Consider the following 20,842-nt stretch of genomic DNA (forward strand, 5'->3'; position numbering starts at 1 on the left):
GATTTGACGCAACACCACGAACGAACGAAAAGAGTACTAGAGATACTCCGCCGAGAACAACTGTTTGTTAAACCAGAAAAATGTACTTTTGACGCGGCAGAAGTGGAGTATCTTGGAATGGTTATTCGCCCCGGGGAAGTCGCAATGGAGCATGCTAAAGTTAATGGGATAAAGGACTGGCCTATCCCGACTTCTGTAAAAGACGTCCGCTCCTTTCTAGGATTCTGCAACTTTTACAGGGCATTTGTATCTCACTACTCTGATATCGCTCGGCCGCTTATCAATCTCACGCGAAAAGATCAAATCTTCGCCTGGACGATTGACGCGCAGGCCTCGTTCGACAAACTCAAGCAGTGTTTTACGACGAAGCCGGTCCTACGGAACCCTGATCCTACCCGACAATTCGCCCTTGCCACAGATGCCTCCTTAGTAGCAACAGGGGCTGTACTCCTCCAAACAGATGAAAATGGCGTTTATCACCCCTGTGAATACATTTCCCAATCTTTCAACCCCTGCCGAACGAAACTACGAAATCTTCGATCGTGAACTCCTTGCTATTATTCGCGCCCTCAATGAATGGCGTCACTATCTAGAAGGAAACCCCCATCCCATCCTCGTTTTCACCGATCATCTGAACCTTCTCTACTTTTCTAAAGCACAGAAACTCTCTCGGAGACAAGCACGTTGGCAGCTTGTTCTATCTAACTATGACCTTGAATTGCATCACGTCCCTGGAACAAAACTTGCAGCGCCCGACGCACTTTCTCGCCGCCCAGATCATGGCCTTGGAGAACACGACAATGAGGACCGTGTGCTTCTCCCTGACTCCATGTTTATACGACTGATTGACAGCGAACTTTCCGCTGCGCTTGCACAGGAGTCCTTAGACGACCCCATTTTCTCCACGGCCAGCGACGCTCTAGATGGGCTCTGCCTACCCCCTATGAAATCAGCCCTCTCCGACTGGACGATGTCGGACGGTGTACTTTATTATAAATCTCGCGCCTATGTACCACCGTCACACCGGACTGCCATTTTACTCCGCCACCATGACCATCCCACTGCCGGGCATCCCGGACGCTTCAAAACTGAAGAACTCGTTAAGCGTGATTATTGGTGGCCCGCAATGGGCACTTTTATTCGCTCCTACGTCGCCGGTTGCGCTCTTTGTCAGCAGATGAAAACTGACACTCACCCCGTCTCGCCACCACTGGTCCCCATTCCCTCCTCCGCGACCCGCCCCTTCTCCCAGGTCTCTGTTGACCTTGTCACCGACCTCCCCGTTTCCAACGGTTTTGACTCTCTCATGGTCGTGGTAGACCATGGCCTTACGAAGGGGGTGATTATTTCTCCCTGTAACAAGAACATCTCTTCTGAAGGAGTGGCCAAATTATTCTTCAAAAACGTATTCAAACGCTTCGGACTCCATGAAAAAGTGATCTCCGATCGGGGCCCCCAATTCGTTTCTAGGTTCTCTAGGGAATTAGCACGCCTCTTAGGATACCAGATCGCTGCCTCCACAGCATACCATCCCCAGACCGATGGACAAACCGAACGACTCAACCAAGAAATAGAAACATACCTCCGGATATACTGTAGAAGTAACCCCTATGAATGGTCGGATCATTTACCCCTCGCCGAATTTGTGCACAACCACCGAAGGCATGAAGCAAGGAACGCATCGCCGTTCTTCCTCATGATGGGATATGAACCTCGCGGTATTCCCCACATACTACCATCGTCTGATACACCTGCCGTAGAAGAAAGGGTTCGCACACTCCAAAAGATCAGGGAGGAAGCTATCTCTTGCCACAATATCGCCATGCAACGAATGGCAGAAAGAACGCACGGAAAGAAGTACCAACCATGGAAGATAGGAGATAAGGTCTGGCTCTCCGCAGCTAATCTCATGACCACTCTCCCATCCAGGAAACTTGCGCCCAAACGGCACGGGCCATTCTCTATAACCGCAGTCCTATCGCCCATCACGTTTACCCTGAAGCTTCCTGAACAATGGAAGGTTCATCCCACGTTCCATGCTTCCGAACTATCCTCCTATCAGGAGACGGAGATCCACGGACCGAACTACGAAGAACCACCTCCTGATATGGTCAATCAATCAGAGGAATACGAAGTCGAAGCCGTCCTAAGTCACAAGGGCACGGGTAAACGAAGACGCTATCTCGTATCTTGGAAAGGATACTCTTCTGGAAGCAACGAATGGATTCCAGCGGAGAACATGGAGAACGCCGAGAACCTACTTTCCGCCTATAAGAAGAGGCACAAGTTGAACTGAATCGACCAGTCCCCACTACCAACAGAAACATGTCTTACCAAACCACGTCCCCCACTGAATCCAATGCCTCCACCATTAGCCTCTGCGAATCCCCCTTCGCTGACAACGTTGTCAGTATCGAAGACGACGTCATCGTCGAAACCACTATCCTCTCCGTCGCCCACGCCCTCGAAATCGAAACCTATCTCAATAACCAGCCAGCAGTACCGGCAGGAGTCGCTGCCACATATATCCATATCATTAGAGCCACCCAACGCCTTGAAGAAGAGTTTGACCAGATTGAAAACGACGCCCTCCGACTCTCCTGCAACCACGTTCAGCGGCGCATACGCTCGCTTACGCTTCAGTTATTCCCTCTTGGTTTTAGCACTATCTGCCGGGAAATTATACAGATTGTTGCAGATCGAAACTCCTTCCAAGTCGGTCGCCCGTTGCCTCCTATTACTCATAACCCCCCCGCTGTTCTACCTGATCCAACTTCTATTGGAGGGAACTTTGCGCCAGTACCTGTACCCGTCCCAGCGCCCAGTGAGGTCCAAAGAAGGAACCTCCGCGGCGGAGCCGCCATTCACGGCGTAACCAAGAAGAAATCATCCAAAGGAAAGAAGCGTGAGGTCATCGACCTTACCGGAGATCCCCCCGCTATCCCTTCTTCTAGCATCGTCATCAGAAGCCCCTCATTGAAACAAATAGTCGGCTCTATCGCCGACGCCAACTTCATCTGCCGACTCTGCAAAAAGCTTGGTCACAAGCACAAGAACTGCCCCTTGTATTACTGCCGCGTTTGCGGCGACACGAAACCTGGGCACTTCTCCATCTATTGCCCTTTCGCCACCACCAAAATACCATTCCCGTTGGTTTATACCGACGAAGGCTTCTACGACGCGTTAGCCGCGTGGGAAGCAGAGAAGGATAAGAAAGAGGAAGAGGATCTCGCGCGTGCCGAGAGAGAGTATATGAGACAGCCGGAGGAATTAGAATTCCAGAATGCCGACGCCGACCCCATCTACTACGCAAACCAGGACGACTAGCGACGTCGATGCCGGTGCCATCGACCATAACACGGGGGTAATGTTACGGTACAATCATTCTCTCCGTTTCTCCTTTACTACCGGTCAATGGTACATGGACACGGCCTTTAGCGAGAGGCCAATTACTTTCCAGACTCTTACTCATATCATTGTCAAGCTAGCTTTCCGTGCTAGCAACCATCGCCAGGTCTAGATCGCTATCTCTTATCAAGCGGGCTGTCCGCACTATCTCTTATCTGTTATCTCTTATCATTTACCAAGCGGGCTGTCCGCCTTCTATCTTGATACGCACTCACAATCTCCGCTTGAACTTACGCTATATAGTTACATAGCGTACCACATGTATTTCCTCACTTTAATCTACTGGGTTTTACCTGGAACAAGTCCTTTAGCAAGGTCTCCAACCTTGCTATCTAAGAACCACCATTCTAAGGAAGTCGCCGATACTTGCCTTAGCCAGAAACCTTTGACCTCTCACTCGAGAGAAGAACCACGTCTGTCTCGCCGAATCTCAGTCCACTCGGACTAAGACAGCTCGACATACCCCAGTCGTAACAGTCTGTCCTAGATCCAGTTGGTTGAAAATACATAGGCGGGCTTGTAATCTGGAGCTTGAAGTGGGATATTCACGTGAAGACTATAAGATATACGGATCCTTGCAGTAGTGCCGTATGTCTTGGATTTAGCTTATCAGCAACACACAGGCGTGTCCGTGATTAGGTGCTTGAATTGTGATATTTGCATGAAGACTATAAAAAATACAGATCCTCACAGTCGTGCTGTCTGTCCTAGATCCAGTTGGTTGAAAATACATAGGCGGGCTTGTCATCTGGAGCTTGAAGTGGGATATTCGCATGAAGACTATAAGATATACGGATCCTTGCAGTAGTGCCGTATGTCCTGGATTCAGCTTATCAGCAACACACAGGCGTGTCCGTGATTAGGTACTTGAATCGTGATATCAGCGCATATACTTGCAAATGCAGACATAGCCATAGTTTTCTTATACGAAATGTAATTTAACATGAAATTGGTGTAGAATAGTAGTATATAGACAACACTACAGTTGTAAGGGAGGTGAGGGTCACAGAGCTTAGGGTGAATCAAATGCGGCATCGTCACGTTGTGCCCTCTGCCTTGCGAGAGTATTGATGGACATATTGGCCTTTGCCGCACTGCTAATATCATCGCGGTGATTCCTTCCAAATACCTTCCTAAATGACAGAGGTTGGGTGAGGTTTATCAAGACAACAACAGGAGCATTACAATAATGTACCTAGTCCACCACTCGAGGAGTTTTTCAACCCTGCGGTGCACGTCTTGACCAGGCGGCTTTTCGAAAAAATCAATGATGGTGCACCAAAATTGTATGTAGTCAAAATCCCCGTCAATGGACCACCATGAGGTGACAGACGAAAGGCCGATTCGAACCTGCCAATCTGGTCATCATTTCTATCATTAACCCTGCCAAAAGACTTACTTGGCACGCAATGTAGGCGATAGAACAAGGAGTAACCTTTCTCAATTTGATGATCTGCGCTACATGCTTTTGACTTTGATGCCAGCAAAGGATTTCTTCGTGAGCCTGTTGTTTCGGATGACATCCGCCCCATCACCATCACCCTCGATGTCCTTGGCTGATGATGGCGACGTGAATACGGCTTTGTAACCCTGCAAGAACTTGTGAGATCACCATTATACTACTCGGATGCGACATACCTGAAGAAGAATTTTGCCTTTGAAAAGCCCCTCCTCTAGATCATCTGGATTGCTCTGGTATTTGTCATACAGGAATGCCGGAAAGGACAGATCCGTCACGACATAGCCTTCTGAGCGATCTCGAATACCTGCCTTTATGCTGCTGAATAATGAGTGCCTTTTCACAGTATTCTCAACGTGCACTTACACTGGGTTGTTCCAATCGAATTCAGCCGGGCAGAGCAGTCTGCCACATGCGTCATTGCTAAAACCATGGGAATGTTTGTCGTCGGGGTCGACAGGGTGATCCGGCTTAAATTCGCGATTTACCCATTCAGCAATAAGTGTCTTGAGTTTCGAGCAATCGTTGCCTCAAGCGCTATCAGCCCCCTGCCGAAGCTTAAGAAAGGTTATGAACACAGCAAGGCCTATCATTGACATGTAGAAAGCTGACCATTTTCATCATTTGCGCATACTCACCATACTCCATCTCCACGGCTTTCTTATGAAACCATGGCAATGTATGGGTGAGGGTGATGTACCCCACCTGCAGTCGATCTTGACTGTAGAAACCAGCGCATATTTAGCATTCGCAAATTAGCTTGAGGGGCGAAAGACTTACTCAACATTATTTTCATCGTCATCACTTAAGTCGTATCTTCGGTCATTTTCGGTGACGAGGTCCTCAACATTGTCAAACAGAGAAATAACACGCCTAATAGCTCGCCCTTCAGCTATATAATAATTTGTTTGCCTGCCCGATGGTAAGTAATGCCAACTTCATATATGGAGTGGTAACTATACCTTTCTTTGGAAGCACGCCCCGCCTTGAGAGCCTCCAGCTGCTCTTCCAGTTGTGCAATTCTGCGTCTCTGTCGAGCGTGCAGAGCTTCTGCTTCTGCTGTAAACTCATAGCTGGGTTCGTCCAACTGGCCTTCTGTTTGTGCTATGAAGCCTTCGTCCCCTCCGTGCTCGATGTGCGCCATAGAGATGAGATAAAGAGAAGAAAAGTTAGAACAGTGTTTATTGAGGAAGGGAAGGTGTGAGGTTATGGATAGAGCGACCGACCAGCTCATCTTATATACCGCTCGGGAGTCCCAGCTGGTGGCACTAGTCCAAAAAACATACGCCTTTTTAGGACATCACTAAAATAATAATGTTAGTATGAGAATACCTTTTTAGGGTATCAACGTTAGCACGGGAGAAACGGGGGAAATCTGGGCATTTGCGGTACGTAGGTATTAGCGAAAAAAAGAGAGACAAAAAAAGGTGTACATACACCTCCCGAATAAACTCAAGGGGGAAATTCCCAGTGACGGAGGTAAGTAAACCGTTGATCCTTCAACTCTCGTTGGAATCCACATCGAGAAAGCCCCCAATGATATGGGCATTTTATGTAGTCAGTAGAAGCTCGGGCCATTACCATGAGACAAAACTTATGGGGGGTGGTAAATCTCCTTCACCTTCTGAAGGAGGACAACTGCATTTATGATGTCTTGATGAGTGGACGGGTCTGAAGGAGGTTATGGTCGCCGGATTCGAGATAACAAGATGAGTGGTACTTGGACCGACATTGATGCTAGAAATAGACGATCATCGAGCAGCTGCAGAAAGTGAAGTGAGTTGAGGTTATACACGCCGAATTGTGCATGCATCACTCGCCTTGCGGATTTATCCTCGCACTCTTGGATTCAGCCTCTCCTGCCATCCATAACCCTCTTCTCAGTCCCCTGACATCAGCAGCCAAAAAACACGTACCAGACAACGACTGAATATCAAAATCAGCATTAGGGCTACCGGCTGCCAACTCCTTCATGATCATCTGCTGCTCCGTGACCGACGGTAACCATCCAGCAGGCTTCGACCAACCATCAGAGACATACACAATAGTTCTCCACCTGACCACCAAGCACTTGCTGATTTGCTGGAATAGTGGACGCGCCCTTCACGCTGCAAAGCGCATGGATAGTGGCTCCGACACTTGAATCACCAATACCCTGCACTGTAACGCTGGGACTGTCATCTTGCGTTCTGTTTCCTTCTTGACCATTCTGGACAGGGACCTTGGCAAAGCCGACTGAAGGAGAGTCATCTTGAACAAGTGGGTCTGGATGTGGTCTCCTTCAATGCATCGCGAAGGAGCGAGGTTGCAGGCTGAATCATATTCTGTGACATGCCAAAGATGTTGACCACCTAGGAGAATGAAAAATGCTAAGGAGCCAACGATCACATAGTAAATAAGCCCAAGTAGCCTTACCTTTGAGTCCATGTCCACGAGCAGCCCATTCCAACTCTGAGTCAGGCTCATTGTGAGCTAACTGTCTTGCAAACTCCCTTTGGATTTGCCCTCGTGACATGGAAGAAAATTATAATCTGTGGTGTAACTAACTTTCTTTGAGTATAGATGATCTTAGTTGGTCCTGTTCTACGAAGTAAGCGAATAATGACCTTATTAAGAACTTGTAGACACTCAACGTTGCAATGCCAACGAATGTAACCACATGAATGTACGTACTGTTCACTAGAGAACAATCATTGATACCGTTTGATATAAAAGTTATGAGCACCACGGAGATTTGCATGACAGGATCTAACATCACAGTAAGCAAAAGATGATACATCTCGATTCGTAGTATGAACACATCAACCGCACGAGTCAAAGTCGATATAAGCAATTACAGGTACTGAGCCAGCCTCGCTTTGATACATTTCTTATATCTTTCCCATCGCTCCCGCAACTTTGGGGAGTTCTTGATCGTCACTTCAATGTAATGCATCAGTTTGTTGTACAACTCTTTGAAAGCTGCGCCCGAAAATTCGACATCAACAGATATTTTGTACCTGATCCTCTCCAAGGCACAACAAACTGCAACAGCAGCAGCGCAAGCAAGGCTATCGATTTATTCTAGGTACCAAAGGAGGTCAAGCTCACGAACTGTGTCCAAGATAATGTTGAGCACGACCTTGTTTTCAAGGAAGTGCCATTCGTTGTCCGCACCCAGCGCCATGAGAAATCTGGGAGGGAAGACCTGATTGTCAAGGAGCTCCGCAAGTATAGCTTCCTGGTGCGTATTTTCAGAGGCTTCTGACCATATTGAAAGACGTAGGTCGAATCCATCGAGGACTAAATTGGACGCGTGTTTTCTGCACATTTGCATGATGTTTTTGCACGGCTCAGACAACATCATGTACAGCGACCCGGAATTGCGTGACACCCATGCGATTCCCTGCTCTATTGACACATAAACAAAATGTCGGTCGAGAAAAAAACGGTACTTACTTTCACCTATTATGTTTTTGGCTGCCTGCTCCAACTTCTTGTCAACCAACGTCACTCTATCTCCCTCCTCCATCAAGGCAGCGCTATTGAGTGCATGTTTCATTATTTCTCTCTTTGCAGACTTCACAATCCGTTGGTGGAGCTTGTTTTTGTCGTCGAATAAAAGATCAGGTTGCGTTGAGCACTTGACTGCACGCTGGCATGTTGTTAGTGAGGAATCGTTTGAAAATATAGCTATTCACCTTCCTTCCTCGCCGGTCGCTCGGCCCCCAATAATGACGAAACATCAAGTCGTCTTCAGGGTTTTCTGCACCTGCGATGGGCTCTTCAAAAGACTTGTCTTTGACATCTGATGGTAGAAACACATTTGGAACGGGCTCTCGGGAACCCTCGTCTTCAACGCCTGGAGGTAATAAGACATCGCCGTCCATGGAAAGGGTTGGAAGCTTAAATTCAGGGAGGAAGGTGCTAATGTTTGATGAAGGATAGCGCGGTTGCACAGACATGATGTGAGAATGTGCAGTTGGAGTAGGATCAACGTCTGCAACAACATCGTGTATCTCTGGCACTTGGTCGCCTGGAGGGCACATAAACACGGGAGGGTCGATATTTCCGTAGAGCTGATGGTTGGCGGGCTGCTGGTCATAGCCCAGGAGATGCGGTGGGATCTGCACTTGAGGGTAACTAGGGATGTACCATGGCATTGGCACTACTGCCACAGCCGCATATGGATTGGTAGAGGGATCATAGAGATTGACGTCGTAGTCGATCGGGACATTAGTGTGGGGGAGTAGATGAGTCTGATGCGATGTGGAACCAGAGGCTTGGGCCTGTCCATCAAGCTGGTGACCGTAGTACATGGGCTGTGATAGCGAAGGCTGCAATAGTACAGAGTCGAGGTATGCATTTTCAGAATTATTGGGGTGGGTCTCCAAGTCAGCAGCCAGCGGTTGGCTAGTGCTGGTAAAAGTCTGCATGAGAAAACAGTTAGAAAACGAGTCGAATTACGCCGCTGTTGTGAGCTAAATTTGAGCGGTCTGGAAGGTCATACTTACCGTGACTAGTAGCAAAATGATTCGACTACGATAGGAAAGTCGTCGATTTACAACACGAGCGAACTCATTTTGTAAAACAACGAGTAGCAATGAGGTGCGTGCTTCAAACCCGATAGGGTGATCGTGAGCAGAATTAAACATTGAATCTTACTGCAAGGGATGATGTTGTTCGAGAAGCATACCTTTAATATTGCCGCCAATATCATTCTCCATGCAAGGCAGTCAGACGTAAACCTACTGCTAATTCACGTTTGCCAAATAAGGCAGTCAGCTATGCTTCTAATAAGAGCGATGAAGGGTACGAACCGGTAATCGTAGATCAAGCTTCGAGGTTCAACGTTGCCTTAGACGTACAAACTACAGTCTGCAAACACGTGCCGGTTTTTCTCAGCCTGCGGCAACGAGGCTCATCGAGTTTCACATCAATATCAATCATCGATAGTAAGATATCAATCTTTGTGCTTGCGAAGGGTTTACACTTCAGGCAAGACCAGGATTGAATACTGAATAATGGGTGCTAGTAATAGTGAGGACTTAGTAGTGCTCCGATGAGGGCCCGGGAGCCAAGTTGTGCATCATGCATCATGACTCATGGTAGTCAAGTGAGTATCACGTGACATGCTATTTCTTATTCGTAATGGCCAAATATAAAATTCAAAATTTGTGTCGGGTATTCAGACCAGTCCCCAGTTGCGCAATCACTGATATAAGAGTAGCCTCTCTATAGTCCTTTGTGATTTCGGTGTTCTTAATTTTACTGGACTTGTATCTATTCGACCGTTTGATTATGTATCTGAAAACCGCATCAGCCCGAATATGTCACAGTGTCACACCATGATACCGGCATCACACGCGTAGGTGCAGCGGCATATCATATTATTTAAATTCAAAATTTCAAATCACCTAGTAACCCCTACTCGATAACAGTTTATTTCTCCATTTTATTTGCTGTTCAAATAATCGATAAGCGATGCGGTTCTCATACGTAGCAAGACGTCGGAGTAAACTGAGTCTGATTGTATGCCGACTCCCGAGCTGCCGAGGTGCATGTTGAGTCACGTAGAGTCACATATGCTGGTAACTAGTACTGGAACAGCAGAAGCTCTCACTCAAGCTTGCTTCATGGAACCACTGCGTGCATCCCGTTGTCGGTGGTCCAAGGCCACTAATGCAGATGAAACGACAATGAGTTCCCTAGAGTCATTCAATACGAGTCTGCCGGTGAGTCAGCGAGGAGTGCAACTGCAAAAGTTTCCAGGAGGTTCATTGTGAATTGAAGCTCTCTCTTGCTGCTCTGTCAGCACTGACGTTACAGATGTATTAAGTTATTGCATGCCATCGAATGATGATGGGTATAATACAACAGATGTTAGTGTCATTTGGCTGCTCGTATTTCACTTTCTGCCCATCACAAACATCGTCACGTCGAGTCCATTAATAAAAATACATTCATCCACCATGATAAAAAGGTAAGCGAACAATGAGGCACAAATTTGCTGCTAGGGCACAGGCGCTATGGATCCTGGCGACAAGTACATACAAGTACTGGCTTGAAGTGTCTCGGGTGGGTAATGGTCTTCATCAATATCTGGAAATACGTCATTGTAATGACAATATGACTCTATGAAAATCAAACACTGACTAATCATCAGCAGCACTGGGGCTGTCTCCAATACAATGTGATGGACTGTCCGAGTCTTCAGCGAACGACTTGACCAGCAGCCTCTGCATGATATGATCTCTCATAAGATCAAGTTGAGCATCAGTCTCTCGAAGAGATGTCTTGTTAGATTGGCGGGTTGCATCGAGATATTGAGCATCATCCACAACACAAGTCAGCGACTGCTTGGTAACAAGTGTCTTCAATAACGCTTGAGCATCTTGCTCTGCTCTCTGGAACTCCGCGTTTGTTTCGGCATATAAAGACGTAAGGAGAGTGCGCAGCCTGTTCGTTTCCTCCAGTTCCCAGTATGTCATGAAGAGACGCATACGTTGGCGCTCATGAACTGCTTCCTTGTAACGAACGACATAGCGGCAAGATGTAGGGCTAAGCCCATCCATATGCCTTAGAAATACATCATCTGTCTAGAAATTTGATGCATATAATGAAAGTTATGTACATTTTGAGATCAGAAGGGCTTACCTTGCTGTCGGGAGCTTCTAATCGATTGTCACTAGCAGGTCTGCCCAGTAGGTTATCAAAAGTATGAATGTCTTGGAAGCAGGGTGGCTGGCGGTAGGGGTGAAAAGAATGACCATCGCTGCGATGTTTTGCACGACTCGAAGACCGCGATTTGGTCTTTGAAGGTGTGCCAGTAAGATGGTAATATGCGCCGCCTGAAGACTTGGAATCAGGGGTCAAAGGAAAGCTGTCCTCAGGATCCGTCTCTGAGACCATGCTTGTCGCTGTCACTGGTATATTAGTATATTTAAAATCCTATTATGAGTTATCATACCTCTGGACGACAAGGGAGAGCTTGGAGGAGTTGAGTTGGAAGAGTAACAAGGGCATTGAGGAGGTGTAGATAGTAGCCCTGGTGTGATACGTGTAGTTTCGCACAAGTTCATTTTTCAATCCTGAGGGTGAATACTAGGCTCTGGGGAGTTCACCAGTAAGCGATAAATAACCATGCGGACTTTCAAAGACCTGCGCTGGAGTTTTAGGTTCTTTTTCTGGGAACTTCCATCTTGACAAGAACTTCGATTAAATCAGCCGGGAACAAGGAAGTTGCAAATAGATACAGGTGATTACCATATTTGGTTTTGGCGGGGATTGAAAACTTGCCATGATGAAAATGAGGCTTGGCCCGTGTGAATGGTAACACACGGAGGCAACCCTGGGAGAGGAGACATTGTCATTGGACAGTTACTAGTATGATATGTTGGGGCGTTCAATGGTCCGTCGACGAATGAGCCTGAGGGTACAGGATTCGGGTACCTGTGCATCATGATAAGCCTGTTCAATTTCAGGATCCCGAATTGGGTCGTAGTAGGTGCCTGGTGCACGCCTCTTGCAAGAGGCAATCCGATGCTGACCTTTTTCGATACTACCGTATGTAGTAGTACTAGTAATGATCAGCTGGCCGCTACTGGCCCAATGATAGATTTGAGTTTTACCTGTCACCTAGTACTAAGCGCTAAGCATTCGAGTTATCATGATAGTAACATCTAGACTCGGAAGTACTCACATGCAACTGTGCCCTGGCCCAACGCACAACACCCGACCATAACCCAACCATCCTGGACTTGCTCACATGAGGTGAATAGAGCAACTCGGAGGGGAACGCGAAAACGGTCGTGTGTTCCTTCAAGTTGAGCGAAGTGGTTATACCGGACTTATCGTGTATGAGTATGTATTACTACTAGTAAAGTCTCACTGTGAACCTTCAGCTAGATCTTCAGAAAAGTATTGGACCATCATTCCAGGCTGGTTCTGATTGCTATGTGACTGTCGCTCAGTTGAGTGAATGCGGAAGGGCACAGAAGGGGTTTGGTGGAGTTGCCCCTGTACATACGAGGGTGATCGATTGATTTATTACAACATTTGCTGTTACCATTTTTGGGATTTGCGGGCTTCAAAATCAAAACAAGTGAAATGAGCTCACTCGTCGAATTAATGCTAAGGATGCATCGAGTTTTGTTATAAGAATTTTACTAACTTGTACGCATAAAAGTTTTTCGACGGACGAACAATTGCTAGTGATGGCACTGTCACTAGCAAAATTATAAGTACACACCAGAGCCTGCTTTGCATTTTCAAATTAACACCAGCCTTACTGACAGCTATGTCTTACTATGCTCCTTTTGCAACTACTCAGCCCTCCTGGATCGAAGCCATGATGGCACATGTTCAAGCTGATCATGTATCCAAATTTTCTACATCTGGCCATGGCGACGACATACCGGTTTTCTGGGAACCAGATTCATTATCTTTCACAGACCCTTTCACAACCCACTCACCAACAGATAGTACCATCCCCTCCCCATCCTTGGAAAACTTTTCAACCCTTCCATCCTCCCTCACTAGTAGTCCCAGCACTCAACCTCTAAGGCAGCTTAGTGGTACTGACGTGTCGCATGACATTAATTCTTCTGTATCAGCCACTGCTTCCGCCAATGAGGAGAAGAGGTCTCGTACATCTCGCACCTGTCATCGAGGTGCTCCACTTGAGCAGTTGCAGACTCTCAAATTGAGCAATGATAACACAGTGGACGCTCCCATTGCTCCCATTGGGCAACCTAATGAACAGAAAGGAAAAAAAAAATATGGTCAGTGTCTGCAGTTGTTTGATTTTGTTGTACTAACGATAGGTCAGCAAGCCGAGGCCGGTCGTGTTTGTGAGGGAGTCATACGAGCCCGAGCTCTTCGCACCACCAGTGCTCGTCAGACACATGAGAGGAAGATCGAAGATGTTGACACCGAACCTGATACCGACCAGGAGAATTTTGATATATCTCTGAATCCTGCTCCAGTAGAGACTCAGAAGCGCATTTGCTGGGAGAAAACAGGTACCGACTGGCAGACGGTCCTCGACATAGTCAAGTATGGTGAGCAATGGAGCAGGCAGAGTTAAACAGAGGACACTGAAGGCCAACATCTGAGAGCTGACGGTGAAAGGTAGAGATGGCAAGAGTGTGGAAGAACTTCATGTGCAACCTATTCTGTACCTGTACCAGAACAAACTCATCAACCTGTTTGTGCAGCGTGTTAACTTAGTTCGAACACTTCAGGTTGTTTGTTTAAGGGTTTAATCGATGTGGATTTCGATGAGAGTTGAACATTTACTTGCCTCATGTCACTGGGGCCCAAACCCTTGTCATGGGCAGAGCGACACTGCACAGCATTCAATTGGAAAGAGCGTCAGGGTAAGCATAGATGCATCACGATATCAAAACATGAGCAATCAATTGAATACACACACTGTTTCGCGTGATGGACCCGTCCAAGTTGGACATGGAGCATTTGAGTTCACAAGCCAACGGATTTGAATATGACACAGGAGCGTCAGCCTCGAAGTCGCGTGCGTCGGATGCCATGGCTGGAGTGCAATTGGGGAGAAGAGTGAAGAGTGATATAGCTGATGACAGCCGAACTCGGGTGGAAAGCGATAGGAGGATTGAAATCTTGTACAATATATGTAAGACCAAATGTATTTTGAACCAACAGAAACCAAGCCACGATAAGATGTGATGATCACGTGATACCGAGAATGAACGTGGGATTGTTTATCGTCAGATGGCGGCATAATACATATGACCTTGCAAGCAAGGTGACCGAACCCAAGTTAGCTGGTATTCTAATTCGACTATGTTCTACACCCACTATCAATTTAGGAGAAAGTGGCCGCTTTCTCCGGTCTTTTGAACGTTGGGGCTACTTCGATGAAGGCCTGTCCTTACTTGAAGCTGCTTTGAGTTTGCGGCAACTCCGAGTCGGAGGCACATAAGTACTTTGAATCTGATATGTCTAGCATTGTCAACTCTCATTATTTGGATAGATGGGTATCTTCACCGAGCTGTCGATCCTATACAGCAAGTACAGAGCGGGCAAACATAGGCATATATTTATCTCCACAACAGTATCTCATCTCCAGTTTAATTAGTGATGGAACATCCCAAGCTTTTTGTCTTGAGAATCAACACCTTTTGAATCTATCCTGGACCAGCAGGGATTCACGAAAAATGAACACCGACTTCTACTTGGAAAACTGCTTGCCTCCAGGTTAATGACATTCCCAATGATTGTATGAGTGAATCACGGTATGCAATCTTCCTTTTACCCTCACTGCCACCATGAGCCACGAGCTTTACCGAAAGTACCACTACCCTTGCTCACCAACGTGTACTATAGGGTTATGACAGAGTCATTCGATCTATTTACGGCCACTTTGGGCACAATACTGCACCAGATCTGTTCCTCAAGAAGGCATTTGATGAACTGCTTGACGCCAGCAGATGAGATGGCCACTTTGTTGCCTAAGAAGCAAAAGCATGCTGCTGAGGCTACGAAAGTAGGTCGATAAACTTGTTATACAATTATATTTTGATTCCAGACTGCAGAGCAATGTCAGCTGGTCACAGTCTGTTGCAATTTCTCGCAAACATGAACTTAACGCTATTAGACAGGGTCGAGTACGTCAGCTACCATATTCTTTAATATTCCAGACTTGACTGATGGGTAAAATTAGTGTTACAACTCGGTGCAACATCACCCTTGACTGGTGCCCGTATGTTACGACACTCCTTACTCTCACCAAAACAGTGTTGTCCCTACTTCAGAACACCAGAAGCTGCTTTCCTCATTCATCAGTCCTCACATTTGGAGGAACACATATCATAACGGCGTGGAATTCGATGACTTTCAATGTAGAGTGATGTTCAGGGATATATAGACGAACCTGAAAGAGCTTGTCGAGGATAACGTGCGAGGCATCTACTACAACGCTTTAGGCACTGCTGAGAATACAGGACACACCAGGAATACCACATGCGTGTGGGCATGATTGATGAAACTGAGCCAACAATGATTACATCTATCTGAGTCATTGCTCAGCGCTCAGCTGGTGACCCTAAATGATCATAGCTCGGATGAACTCGCCTCCAATTATATAAGCAAAACCTCATGTCCAGGTCAGTTCAATGTGTGTCAATTCTTTCTGTGGTCTCCTACTTAGACTTTGAAGTGCGGTGCAATGCACTGTTGCGAAATCTTTGGACAGGATTTCTTTTATTTCTTCTGATGGTAGCCTGCGGTTCTCCAGGTTGCTCTTGGGAAAGGACAACAGGACAATCGCAGACTTGCAAGACATCGCACATCCTGTCACTTCTACAAGAGAACTAGTTCTCTCGCAAGCCGGAGGAGACAAGATCGTGCAAAAGAGGCTGTGATTTCGAATTTGGATCCGAGGCTTTGTGGAACTGTGAGTAGCTTTAGATTTGCTTTAAATAGAATGTTCAATTTGTGTTAATGTTAGGGAATATCTTCTGTTCGATATGTGAGGGACTGCCTGAGTTTCAAACCAATTGCCTCTCGTAGACTCCTCAGGCCAGTGTCTATGACTCGTGAGTCATGTAGTAGCTTGAGTGTCGCAGAATCGCAACACCATCTCGATGCGGAGAACCAACAAGATAGTAACAGAATTGCTATGGAGATGGATGGTGATTCAGGAAACATGGGGGAATATACTCATTCAGGTTTGTGTCTCATTCCAAGCTCTAATGTATTCTCAAATTTCTTGATTTTTAAGAAGAACCTGCACCTTCAAGGGGACGAATTCCGAGACCTCTCAATGATATAGAGCCTTCGCATGATGATCTTAATCATTCCGACAATACTGGTATTCTATCAGCTCAAGTAGCTTCACTGCCTGCCCGATCCAGAATTCAATGTGTTCTTTTAACCCTAAGAGACACCCTCCAGACACCCTTCAGCTCATTAGGACTCTGTCGACTGTACCCTCGTCGACCTTCCTTCGAGCCAGATCGGTTTATTCCATCCTCGCTACTCGCAAAAACTTCTCCGATAGTTGTCGAAGAAGCCAACTCTGCACCGACCGTCTTTGTGCCACCTTACCCATTTCCTAACATGACGATATACCGACTCATGTCCTGGGTAAATTCCGGTAGTCATTTGATATCTGAAAATAAAGTCTCGCACCTTGTCAGAGATGTAATCATGGCAGAAGATTTCGACTGCGAGCATCTGGAGAACTTCTTGGTGAGGTGGAGCTTACAAGAATTGGACAAGGATGAGAAAGGGAGAAAGATTACTTTTCCGGACGACTGGCTTGAGACCAGTGTTACCATCGACATTCCAACAAAGTTGAAGGAGGACAGTCCCCAGCCTTATACTATTCATGGTTTCCATTATCGCCCCCTTGTCGAAGTCATATGCGCGGCATTCGCAGACATTCAAGCAAGGGTGTTTCATCTCTTGCCTTTCCAACGGTTATGGAAAGATCCTTTGGATGGACGTCAAGAACGACCTTTTTGATGAGCTCTATACCTCTGACGCATGGATGGAAGCTCAGGACAGTCTTCAGAGGCTTCTGAAAGAGCCCGGATGCTCACTGGAACATGTTATTGCAGGTCTGATGTTATTTTCCGATGCCACTCATTTGGCAAACTTCAGGGACTGCGAAAGCTTGGCCACTATACATGTATTTCGGAAATCTGACGAAATATGCACGATCGTCACCCCAATCGGGAGCATGTCACCTGGTAGGGTTTTTACCTTTGGTAAGTCATCTTGAATGCCACACTTTCGTCTACTGCTGTTGACGATGTCAGCTTCCTGACAGTGTGAAGGATGTTATGTCTTGCCTATCTGGTATATCGAAAACCGGCATGGCGTCCCTTCATGCTCACTGCCGCAGGCAGCTATTTCATTCATGCTGGGAAATCTTGTTGGACGATGACTTTCTTTCCGCATATCGCCATGGTATTGTTCTGAAGTGTGCCGACAGAGTAGCGCGGAGGATCTTTCCCCGGATTTTCACCTATTCTGCCGACTATCCTGAAAAGTACGTCCTTCCACGAATTTAAATTTGATTTATTCATCGTTTTACAGGGTTTTAATCGCTACTATTAAGGACATGGGCTTGTGTCCGTGCCCTCGCTGTCTCACACCCAAACAAATGTTTAGTCATCTCGGACTCGTAAGGGATATGAAGAGCCATTTAATCAACCTTCGAGTGTACGCTATGTCAAAGGTTATTCAGGCCTGTGATTTTATCTACAGATGCGGAAACACTGTAGATGGTGCAAAGGTAGAACATACCCTCGGAGAAGGTTCATGGGTGCCTGTTCTTGTAAGCAAAACTGTTTCCCCATCCTTTTATGATCATCTCATATATCCAATCATAGAATCAATTTGTCGCGAAGCTTGGACCTTTCGGCCTCAATCCATTTCGGATGCTTGTCATCGACTTCATGCACGAGTGTGAATTAGGTACCTGGAAGGGAGTATTCACGCATCTTATTAGGCTTCTTTATGCCCTTCCTCGGGGTAGTGAGCTTGTCGCGAGACTTGACAGCAGGTACGAGGAGTTTGTATGGAGTACTGTTGCCTGCTAATAGGTCGTCACAATCAACTCTTGATTTTGCTCCAGGTTTCGACAAGTGCCAACTTTCGGTAACAGCGTCATTCGCAGGTTTTCAAATAATACATCTGAGATGAAAAGATTAGCAGCGTGTGATTTTGAAGACATTTTACAGGTTTCTCAGATTATTTGTTTCTGCATTTGAGCCGCTGACAACTCTCGTCATTAGTGTGCCATTCCTGTCTTTGAGGGATTGTTTCCTACCGGTCACGATGCAGTTGTGCAATCACTGTTGTATCGATTCGCGCAGTGGCATGCCCTCGCAAAACTCAGGCTTCACTCGGAGTCTACGGCCAAATTTCTTGAAGAAACATTCAAGCAGCTATCGAAGAAGTTACGGAAATTTCGAAACTCTACTTGTGCTGCGTTCAACACTCTGGAATTGCCCAAAGACAAAGCGGCTCGCCAATGAAGGGCTGCTAAACTCTCTGAGACGAACGGAACCCCTCCAGAATCGAGTGGGGCGAGGATCAAGATGTTCAATTTGAGCACCTATAAGTTTCATGCAATGGGGGATTATGTGATGACAATTGAGCTCTTCGGGACTACCGATTCTTTCACTACTCAGATTGTACGTACTATCTGCGCTCGTAGTTTGGACTTGAACTTAAATTATTCAGGGAGAACTTGCTCACAGAGCGCTCAAGGCATTTTATCCGCTGACGAGCAAGATAGACACTCCAGGGCAGCTAGCCAAGCATGAGCGTAGGCGTCGTGTACTACGACGGGTGGCAGAAGTAGGCATATTGTCCTCTGGCGGTCAATCACGAGACGACTCCACCCCACCAACGTCTCTCGATCAGCATCACCATATTGCGACTAATCGGAACAACCCAATAAAGCTTTTCTCATTTCTCCGAGAACATGATGGCGATCCAGCTGTTAAGGTAGAAGTCGCCTTTCAGACGTACCTATAATACACTCTGCTCACAGCGGTTATCAGAATTTTTTACCAAGACTTAAGGACCATATCCTCTATCAACTACGGGAGCTGGATGTTAGCCATTGTGACCACAACTTCATGGATGTTGAACGCAACTCTGTCGTTATCCCCAATAGCACAATTTACTCGGTGCAGACCATGCAAGTGCACTACACTACCTATGACTTGCGGCGCGAATACGATACTATTAACCCTAGAACTCACAGGGACGTTATGGTGCTGTCAGGCAAGACAATGCCTAGCCACCCATACTGATATGCCCGTGTCTTAGGAGTGTTTCATATGGAGGTCTGGCTTAACGTCACGGGTCGACCCGTGAAGCGACATCTCGAGGTGCTCTGGGTTAGGTGGTTAGCAACCTTGCAGAACTACAAATCTGGCATAAACCATGCTCGTCTCCCAAAGATCGTGTTTGTGGAGGAGTCTGACCCAGATGCGTTCAGGTTCCTTGACCCAGGACAGGTAATCCGAGGAGCTCATTTGATTCCTGCTTTTTCCTCCGGACGTGGTATCAGCTCACTTCGCTACAGCAAATCACTGGCCCGTCCTGGAGGGGAGTTAGATGACTGGGAAGAGCATTATGTCGGCATGTAAGTGCAAACATCTATTTTCGTGGTGCATTAGCCTTAACCTTTGTGCCAGATTCGTTGATAGAGATATGTTCTTGCGCTATACTCATTTTGGTGTGGGACATCCAGCAATGCTACGGAAAATCACGAGGGACTGCTCTGAGTCAGTGGTACAGATCAATGCCATGGACATAGCCGATAGTAGTAACGATGAGGATGTAGATGATGAAGTGGCCGGCGATGACGAGGGTTATGATGGATTCGACGATGAGGAGGACAGTGATCAAGATCAGGATGATGAGCTGAGCGATGGGGAATTGCATGACGATGTTGGGGACAACGACGGTGATGATGCCGATTCCAATGACGAATTTGATGATCTCTCTTTCTAACAGCTCCGAATCCCTGTACTGTTTCAATTCTATTGCTACTTTACTGTTTACCGTACCTCCATCATAACCTCTGGACTAAGTGCCAAGATTCCTGTTTGTGTTTGTTTTTAAATACTATCATGTGACCTGTAGCACACCCTTGCTGGTAATCTCTAAGTAGAATTGCCCCGGCGTTTGAAGCACTGCCATCGACACGCCAAGATATGCCTGGAAATACGGCATGTACAGCTAACTATCTAGCATCACTTTGACAATCTCCTTGCCTTTGACAATCCACTGTCCGTACTATTATGGCGCTCTGTCGATGCATCTATCTTGACCATGTAGTAATCGAAACCTTTCTTCGTCAGCGTCATGGCTGAGTCAAGCACATCGTAAAAATGGAGAGATGGACAACAAGGAGCGATGTTGAACTCACCTTTGGTTAGTGCAACCTGTCAGAAAAGGGAGAACTTGAAGGATCTGTCTCCCTATGGT

General features: G+C 46.7%; 5 protein-coding genes across 5 annotated transcripts; 1 reads left to right on the plus strand and 4 right to left on the minus strand.

Annotated features, from left to right (window-relative positions):
• Nucleotides 1-4,420: 4,420 nt before the first annotated feature.
• F5147DRAFT_774064 (uncharacterized protein) lies at nucleotides 4,421-6,011 on the minus strand (the record flags this gene model as incomplete). Its single annotated transcript, XM_041441550.1, has 9 exons — nucleotides 4,421-4,541; nucleotides 4,604-4,758; nucleotides 4,808-4,843; nucleotides 4,882-4,998; nucleotides 5,047-5,185; nucleotides 5,234-5,396; nucleotides 5,506-5,588; nucleotides 5,648-5,779; nucleotides 5,830-6,011. The coding sequence occupies 9 exons, from the start codon at nucleotides 6,009-6,011 to the stop codon at nucleotides 4,421-4,423; spliced, it is 1,128 nt and encodes a 375-aa protein (XP_041292348.1).
• Nucleotides 6,012-6,679: 668 nt separating this feature from the next.
• Nucleotides 6,680-7,382, minus strand: F5147DRAFT_774065 (uncharacterized protein; the record flags this gene model as incomplete). Its single annotated transcript, XM_041441551.1, has 4 exons — nucleotides 6,680-6,726; nucleotides 6,784-6,883; nucleotides 6,909-7,102; nucleotides 7,283-7,382. The coding sequence occupies 4 exons, from the start codon at nucleotides 7,380-7,382 to the stop codon at nucleotides 6,680-6,682; spliced, it is 441 nt and encodes a 146-aa protein (XP_041292349.1).
• Nucleotides 7,383-7,925: 543 nt separating this feature from the next.
• On the minus strand, nucleotides 7,926-9,282 carry F5147DRAFT_774066 (uncharacterized protein; the record flags this gene model as incomplete). Its single annotated transcript, XM_041441552.1, has 3 exons — nucleotides 7,926-8,257; nucleotides 8,306-8,501; nucleotides 8,548-9,282. 3 exons carry the CDS (start codon nucleotides 9,280-9,282, stop codon nucleotides 7,926-7,928), a joined length of 1,263 nt encoding a protein of 420 aa, XP_041292350.1.
• A 1,719-nt stretch (nucleotides 9,283-11,001) lies between these two features.
• Nucleotides 11,002-12,148, minus strand: F5147DRAFT_774067 (uncharacterized protein; the record flags this gene model as incomplete). Its single annotated transcript, XM_041441553.1, has 5 exons — nucleotides 11,002-11,445; nucleotides 11,504-11,766; nucleotides 11,817-11,894; nucleotides 11,971-12,058; nucleotides 12,113-12,148. The coding sequence occupies 5 exons, from the start codon at nucleotides 12,146-12,148 to the stop codon at nucleotides 11,002-11,004; spliced, it is 909 nt and encodes a 302-aa protein (XP_041292351.1).
• A 997-nt stretch (nucleotides 12,149-13,145) lies between these two features.
• F5147DRAFT_774068 (uncharacterized protein) lies at nucleotides 13,146-18,873 on the plus strand (the record flags this gene model as incomplete). The annotated part of the gene is made up of 14 exons (XM_041441554.1): nucleotides 13,146-13,629; nucleotides 13,672-13,908; nucleotides 15,313-15,371; nucleotides 15,421-15,492; nucleotides 16,107-16,280; nucleotides 16,335-16,554; nucleotides 16,608-17,281; nucleotides 17,340-17,448; nucleotides 17,492-17,598; nucleotides 17,650-17,882; nucleotides 17,930-18,170; nucleotides 18,226-18,398; nucleotides 18,471-18,576; nucleotides 18,631-18,873. 14 exons carry the CDS (start codon nucleotides 13,146-13,148, stop codon nucleotides 18,871-18,873), a joined length of 3,132 nt encoding a protein of 1,043 aa, XP_041292352.1.
• Between the last annotated feature and the right edge of the window lie 1,969 nt (nucleotides 18,874-20,842).

This window comes from Suillus discolor (assembly GCF_016758755.1).
Source record: "Suillus discolor strain FC423 chromosome Unknown F5147scaffold_30, whole genome shotgun sequence".
Taxonomy (NCBI): Eukaryota; Fungi; Basidiomycota; class Agaricomycetes; order Boletales; family Suillaceae; genus Suillus; species Suillus discolor.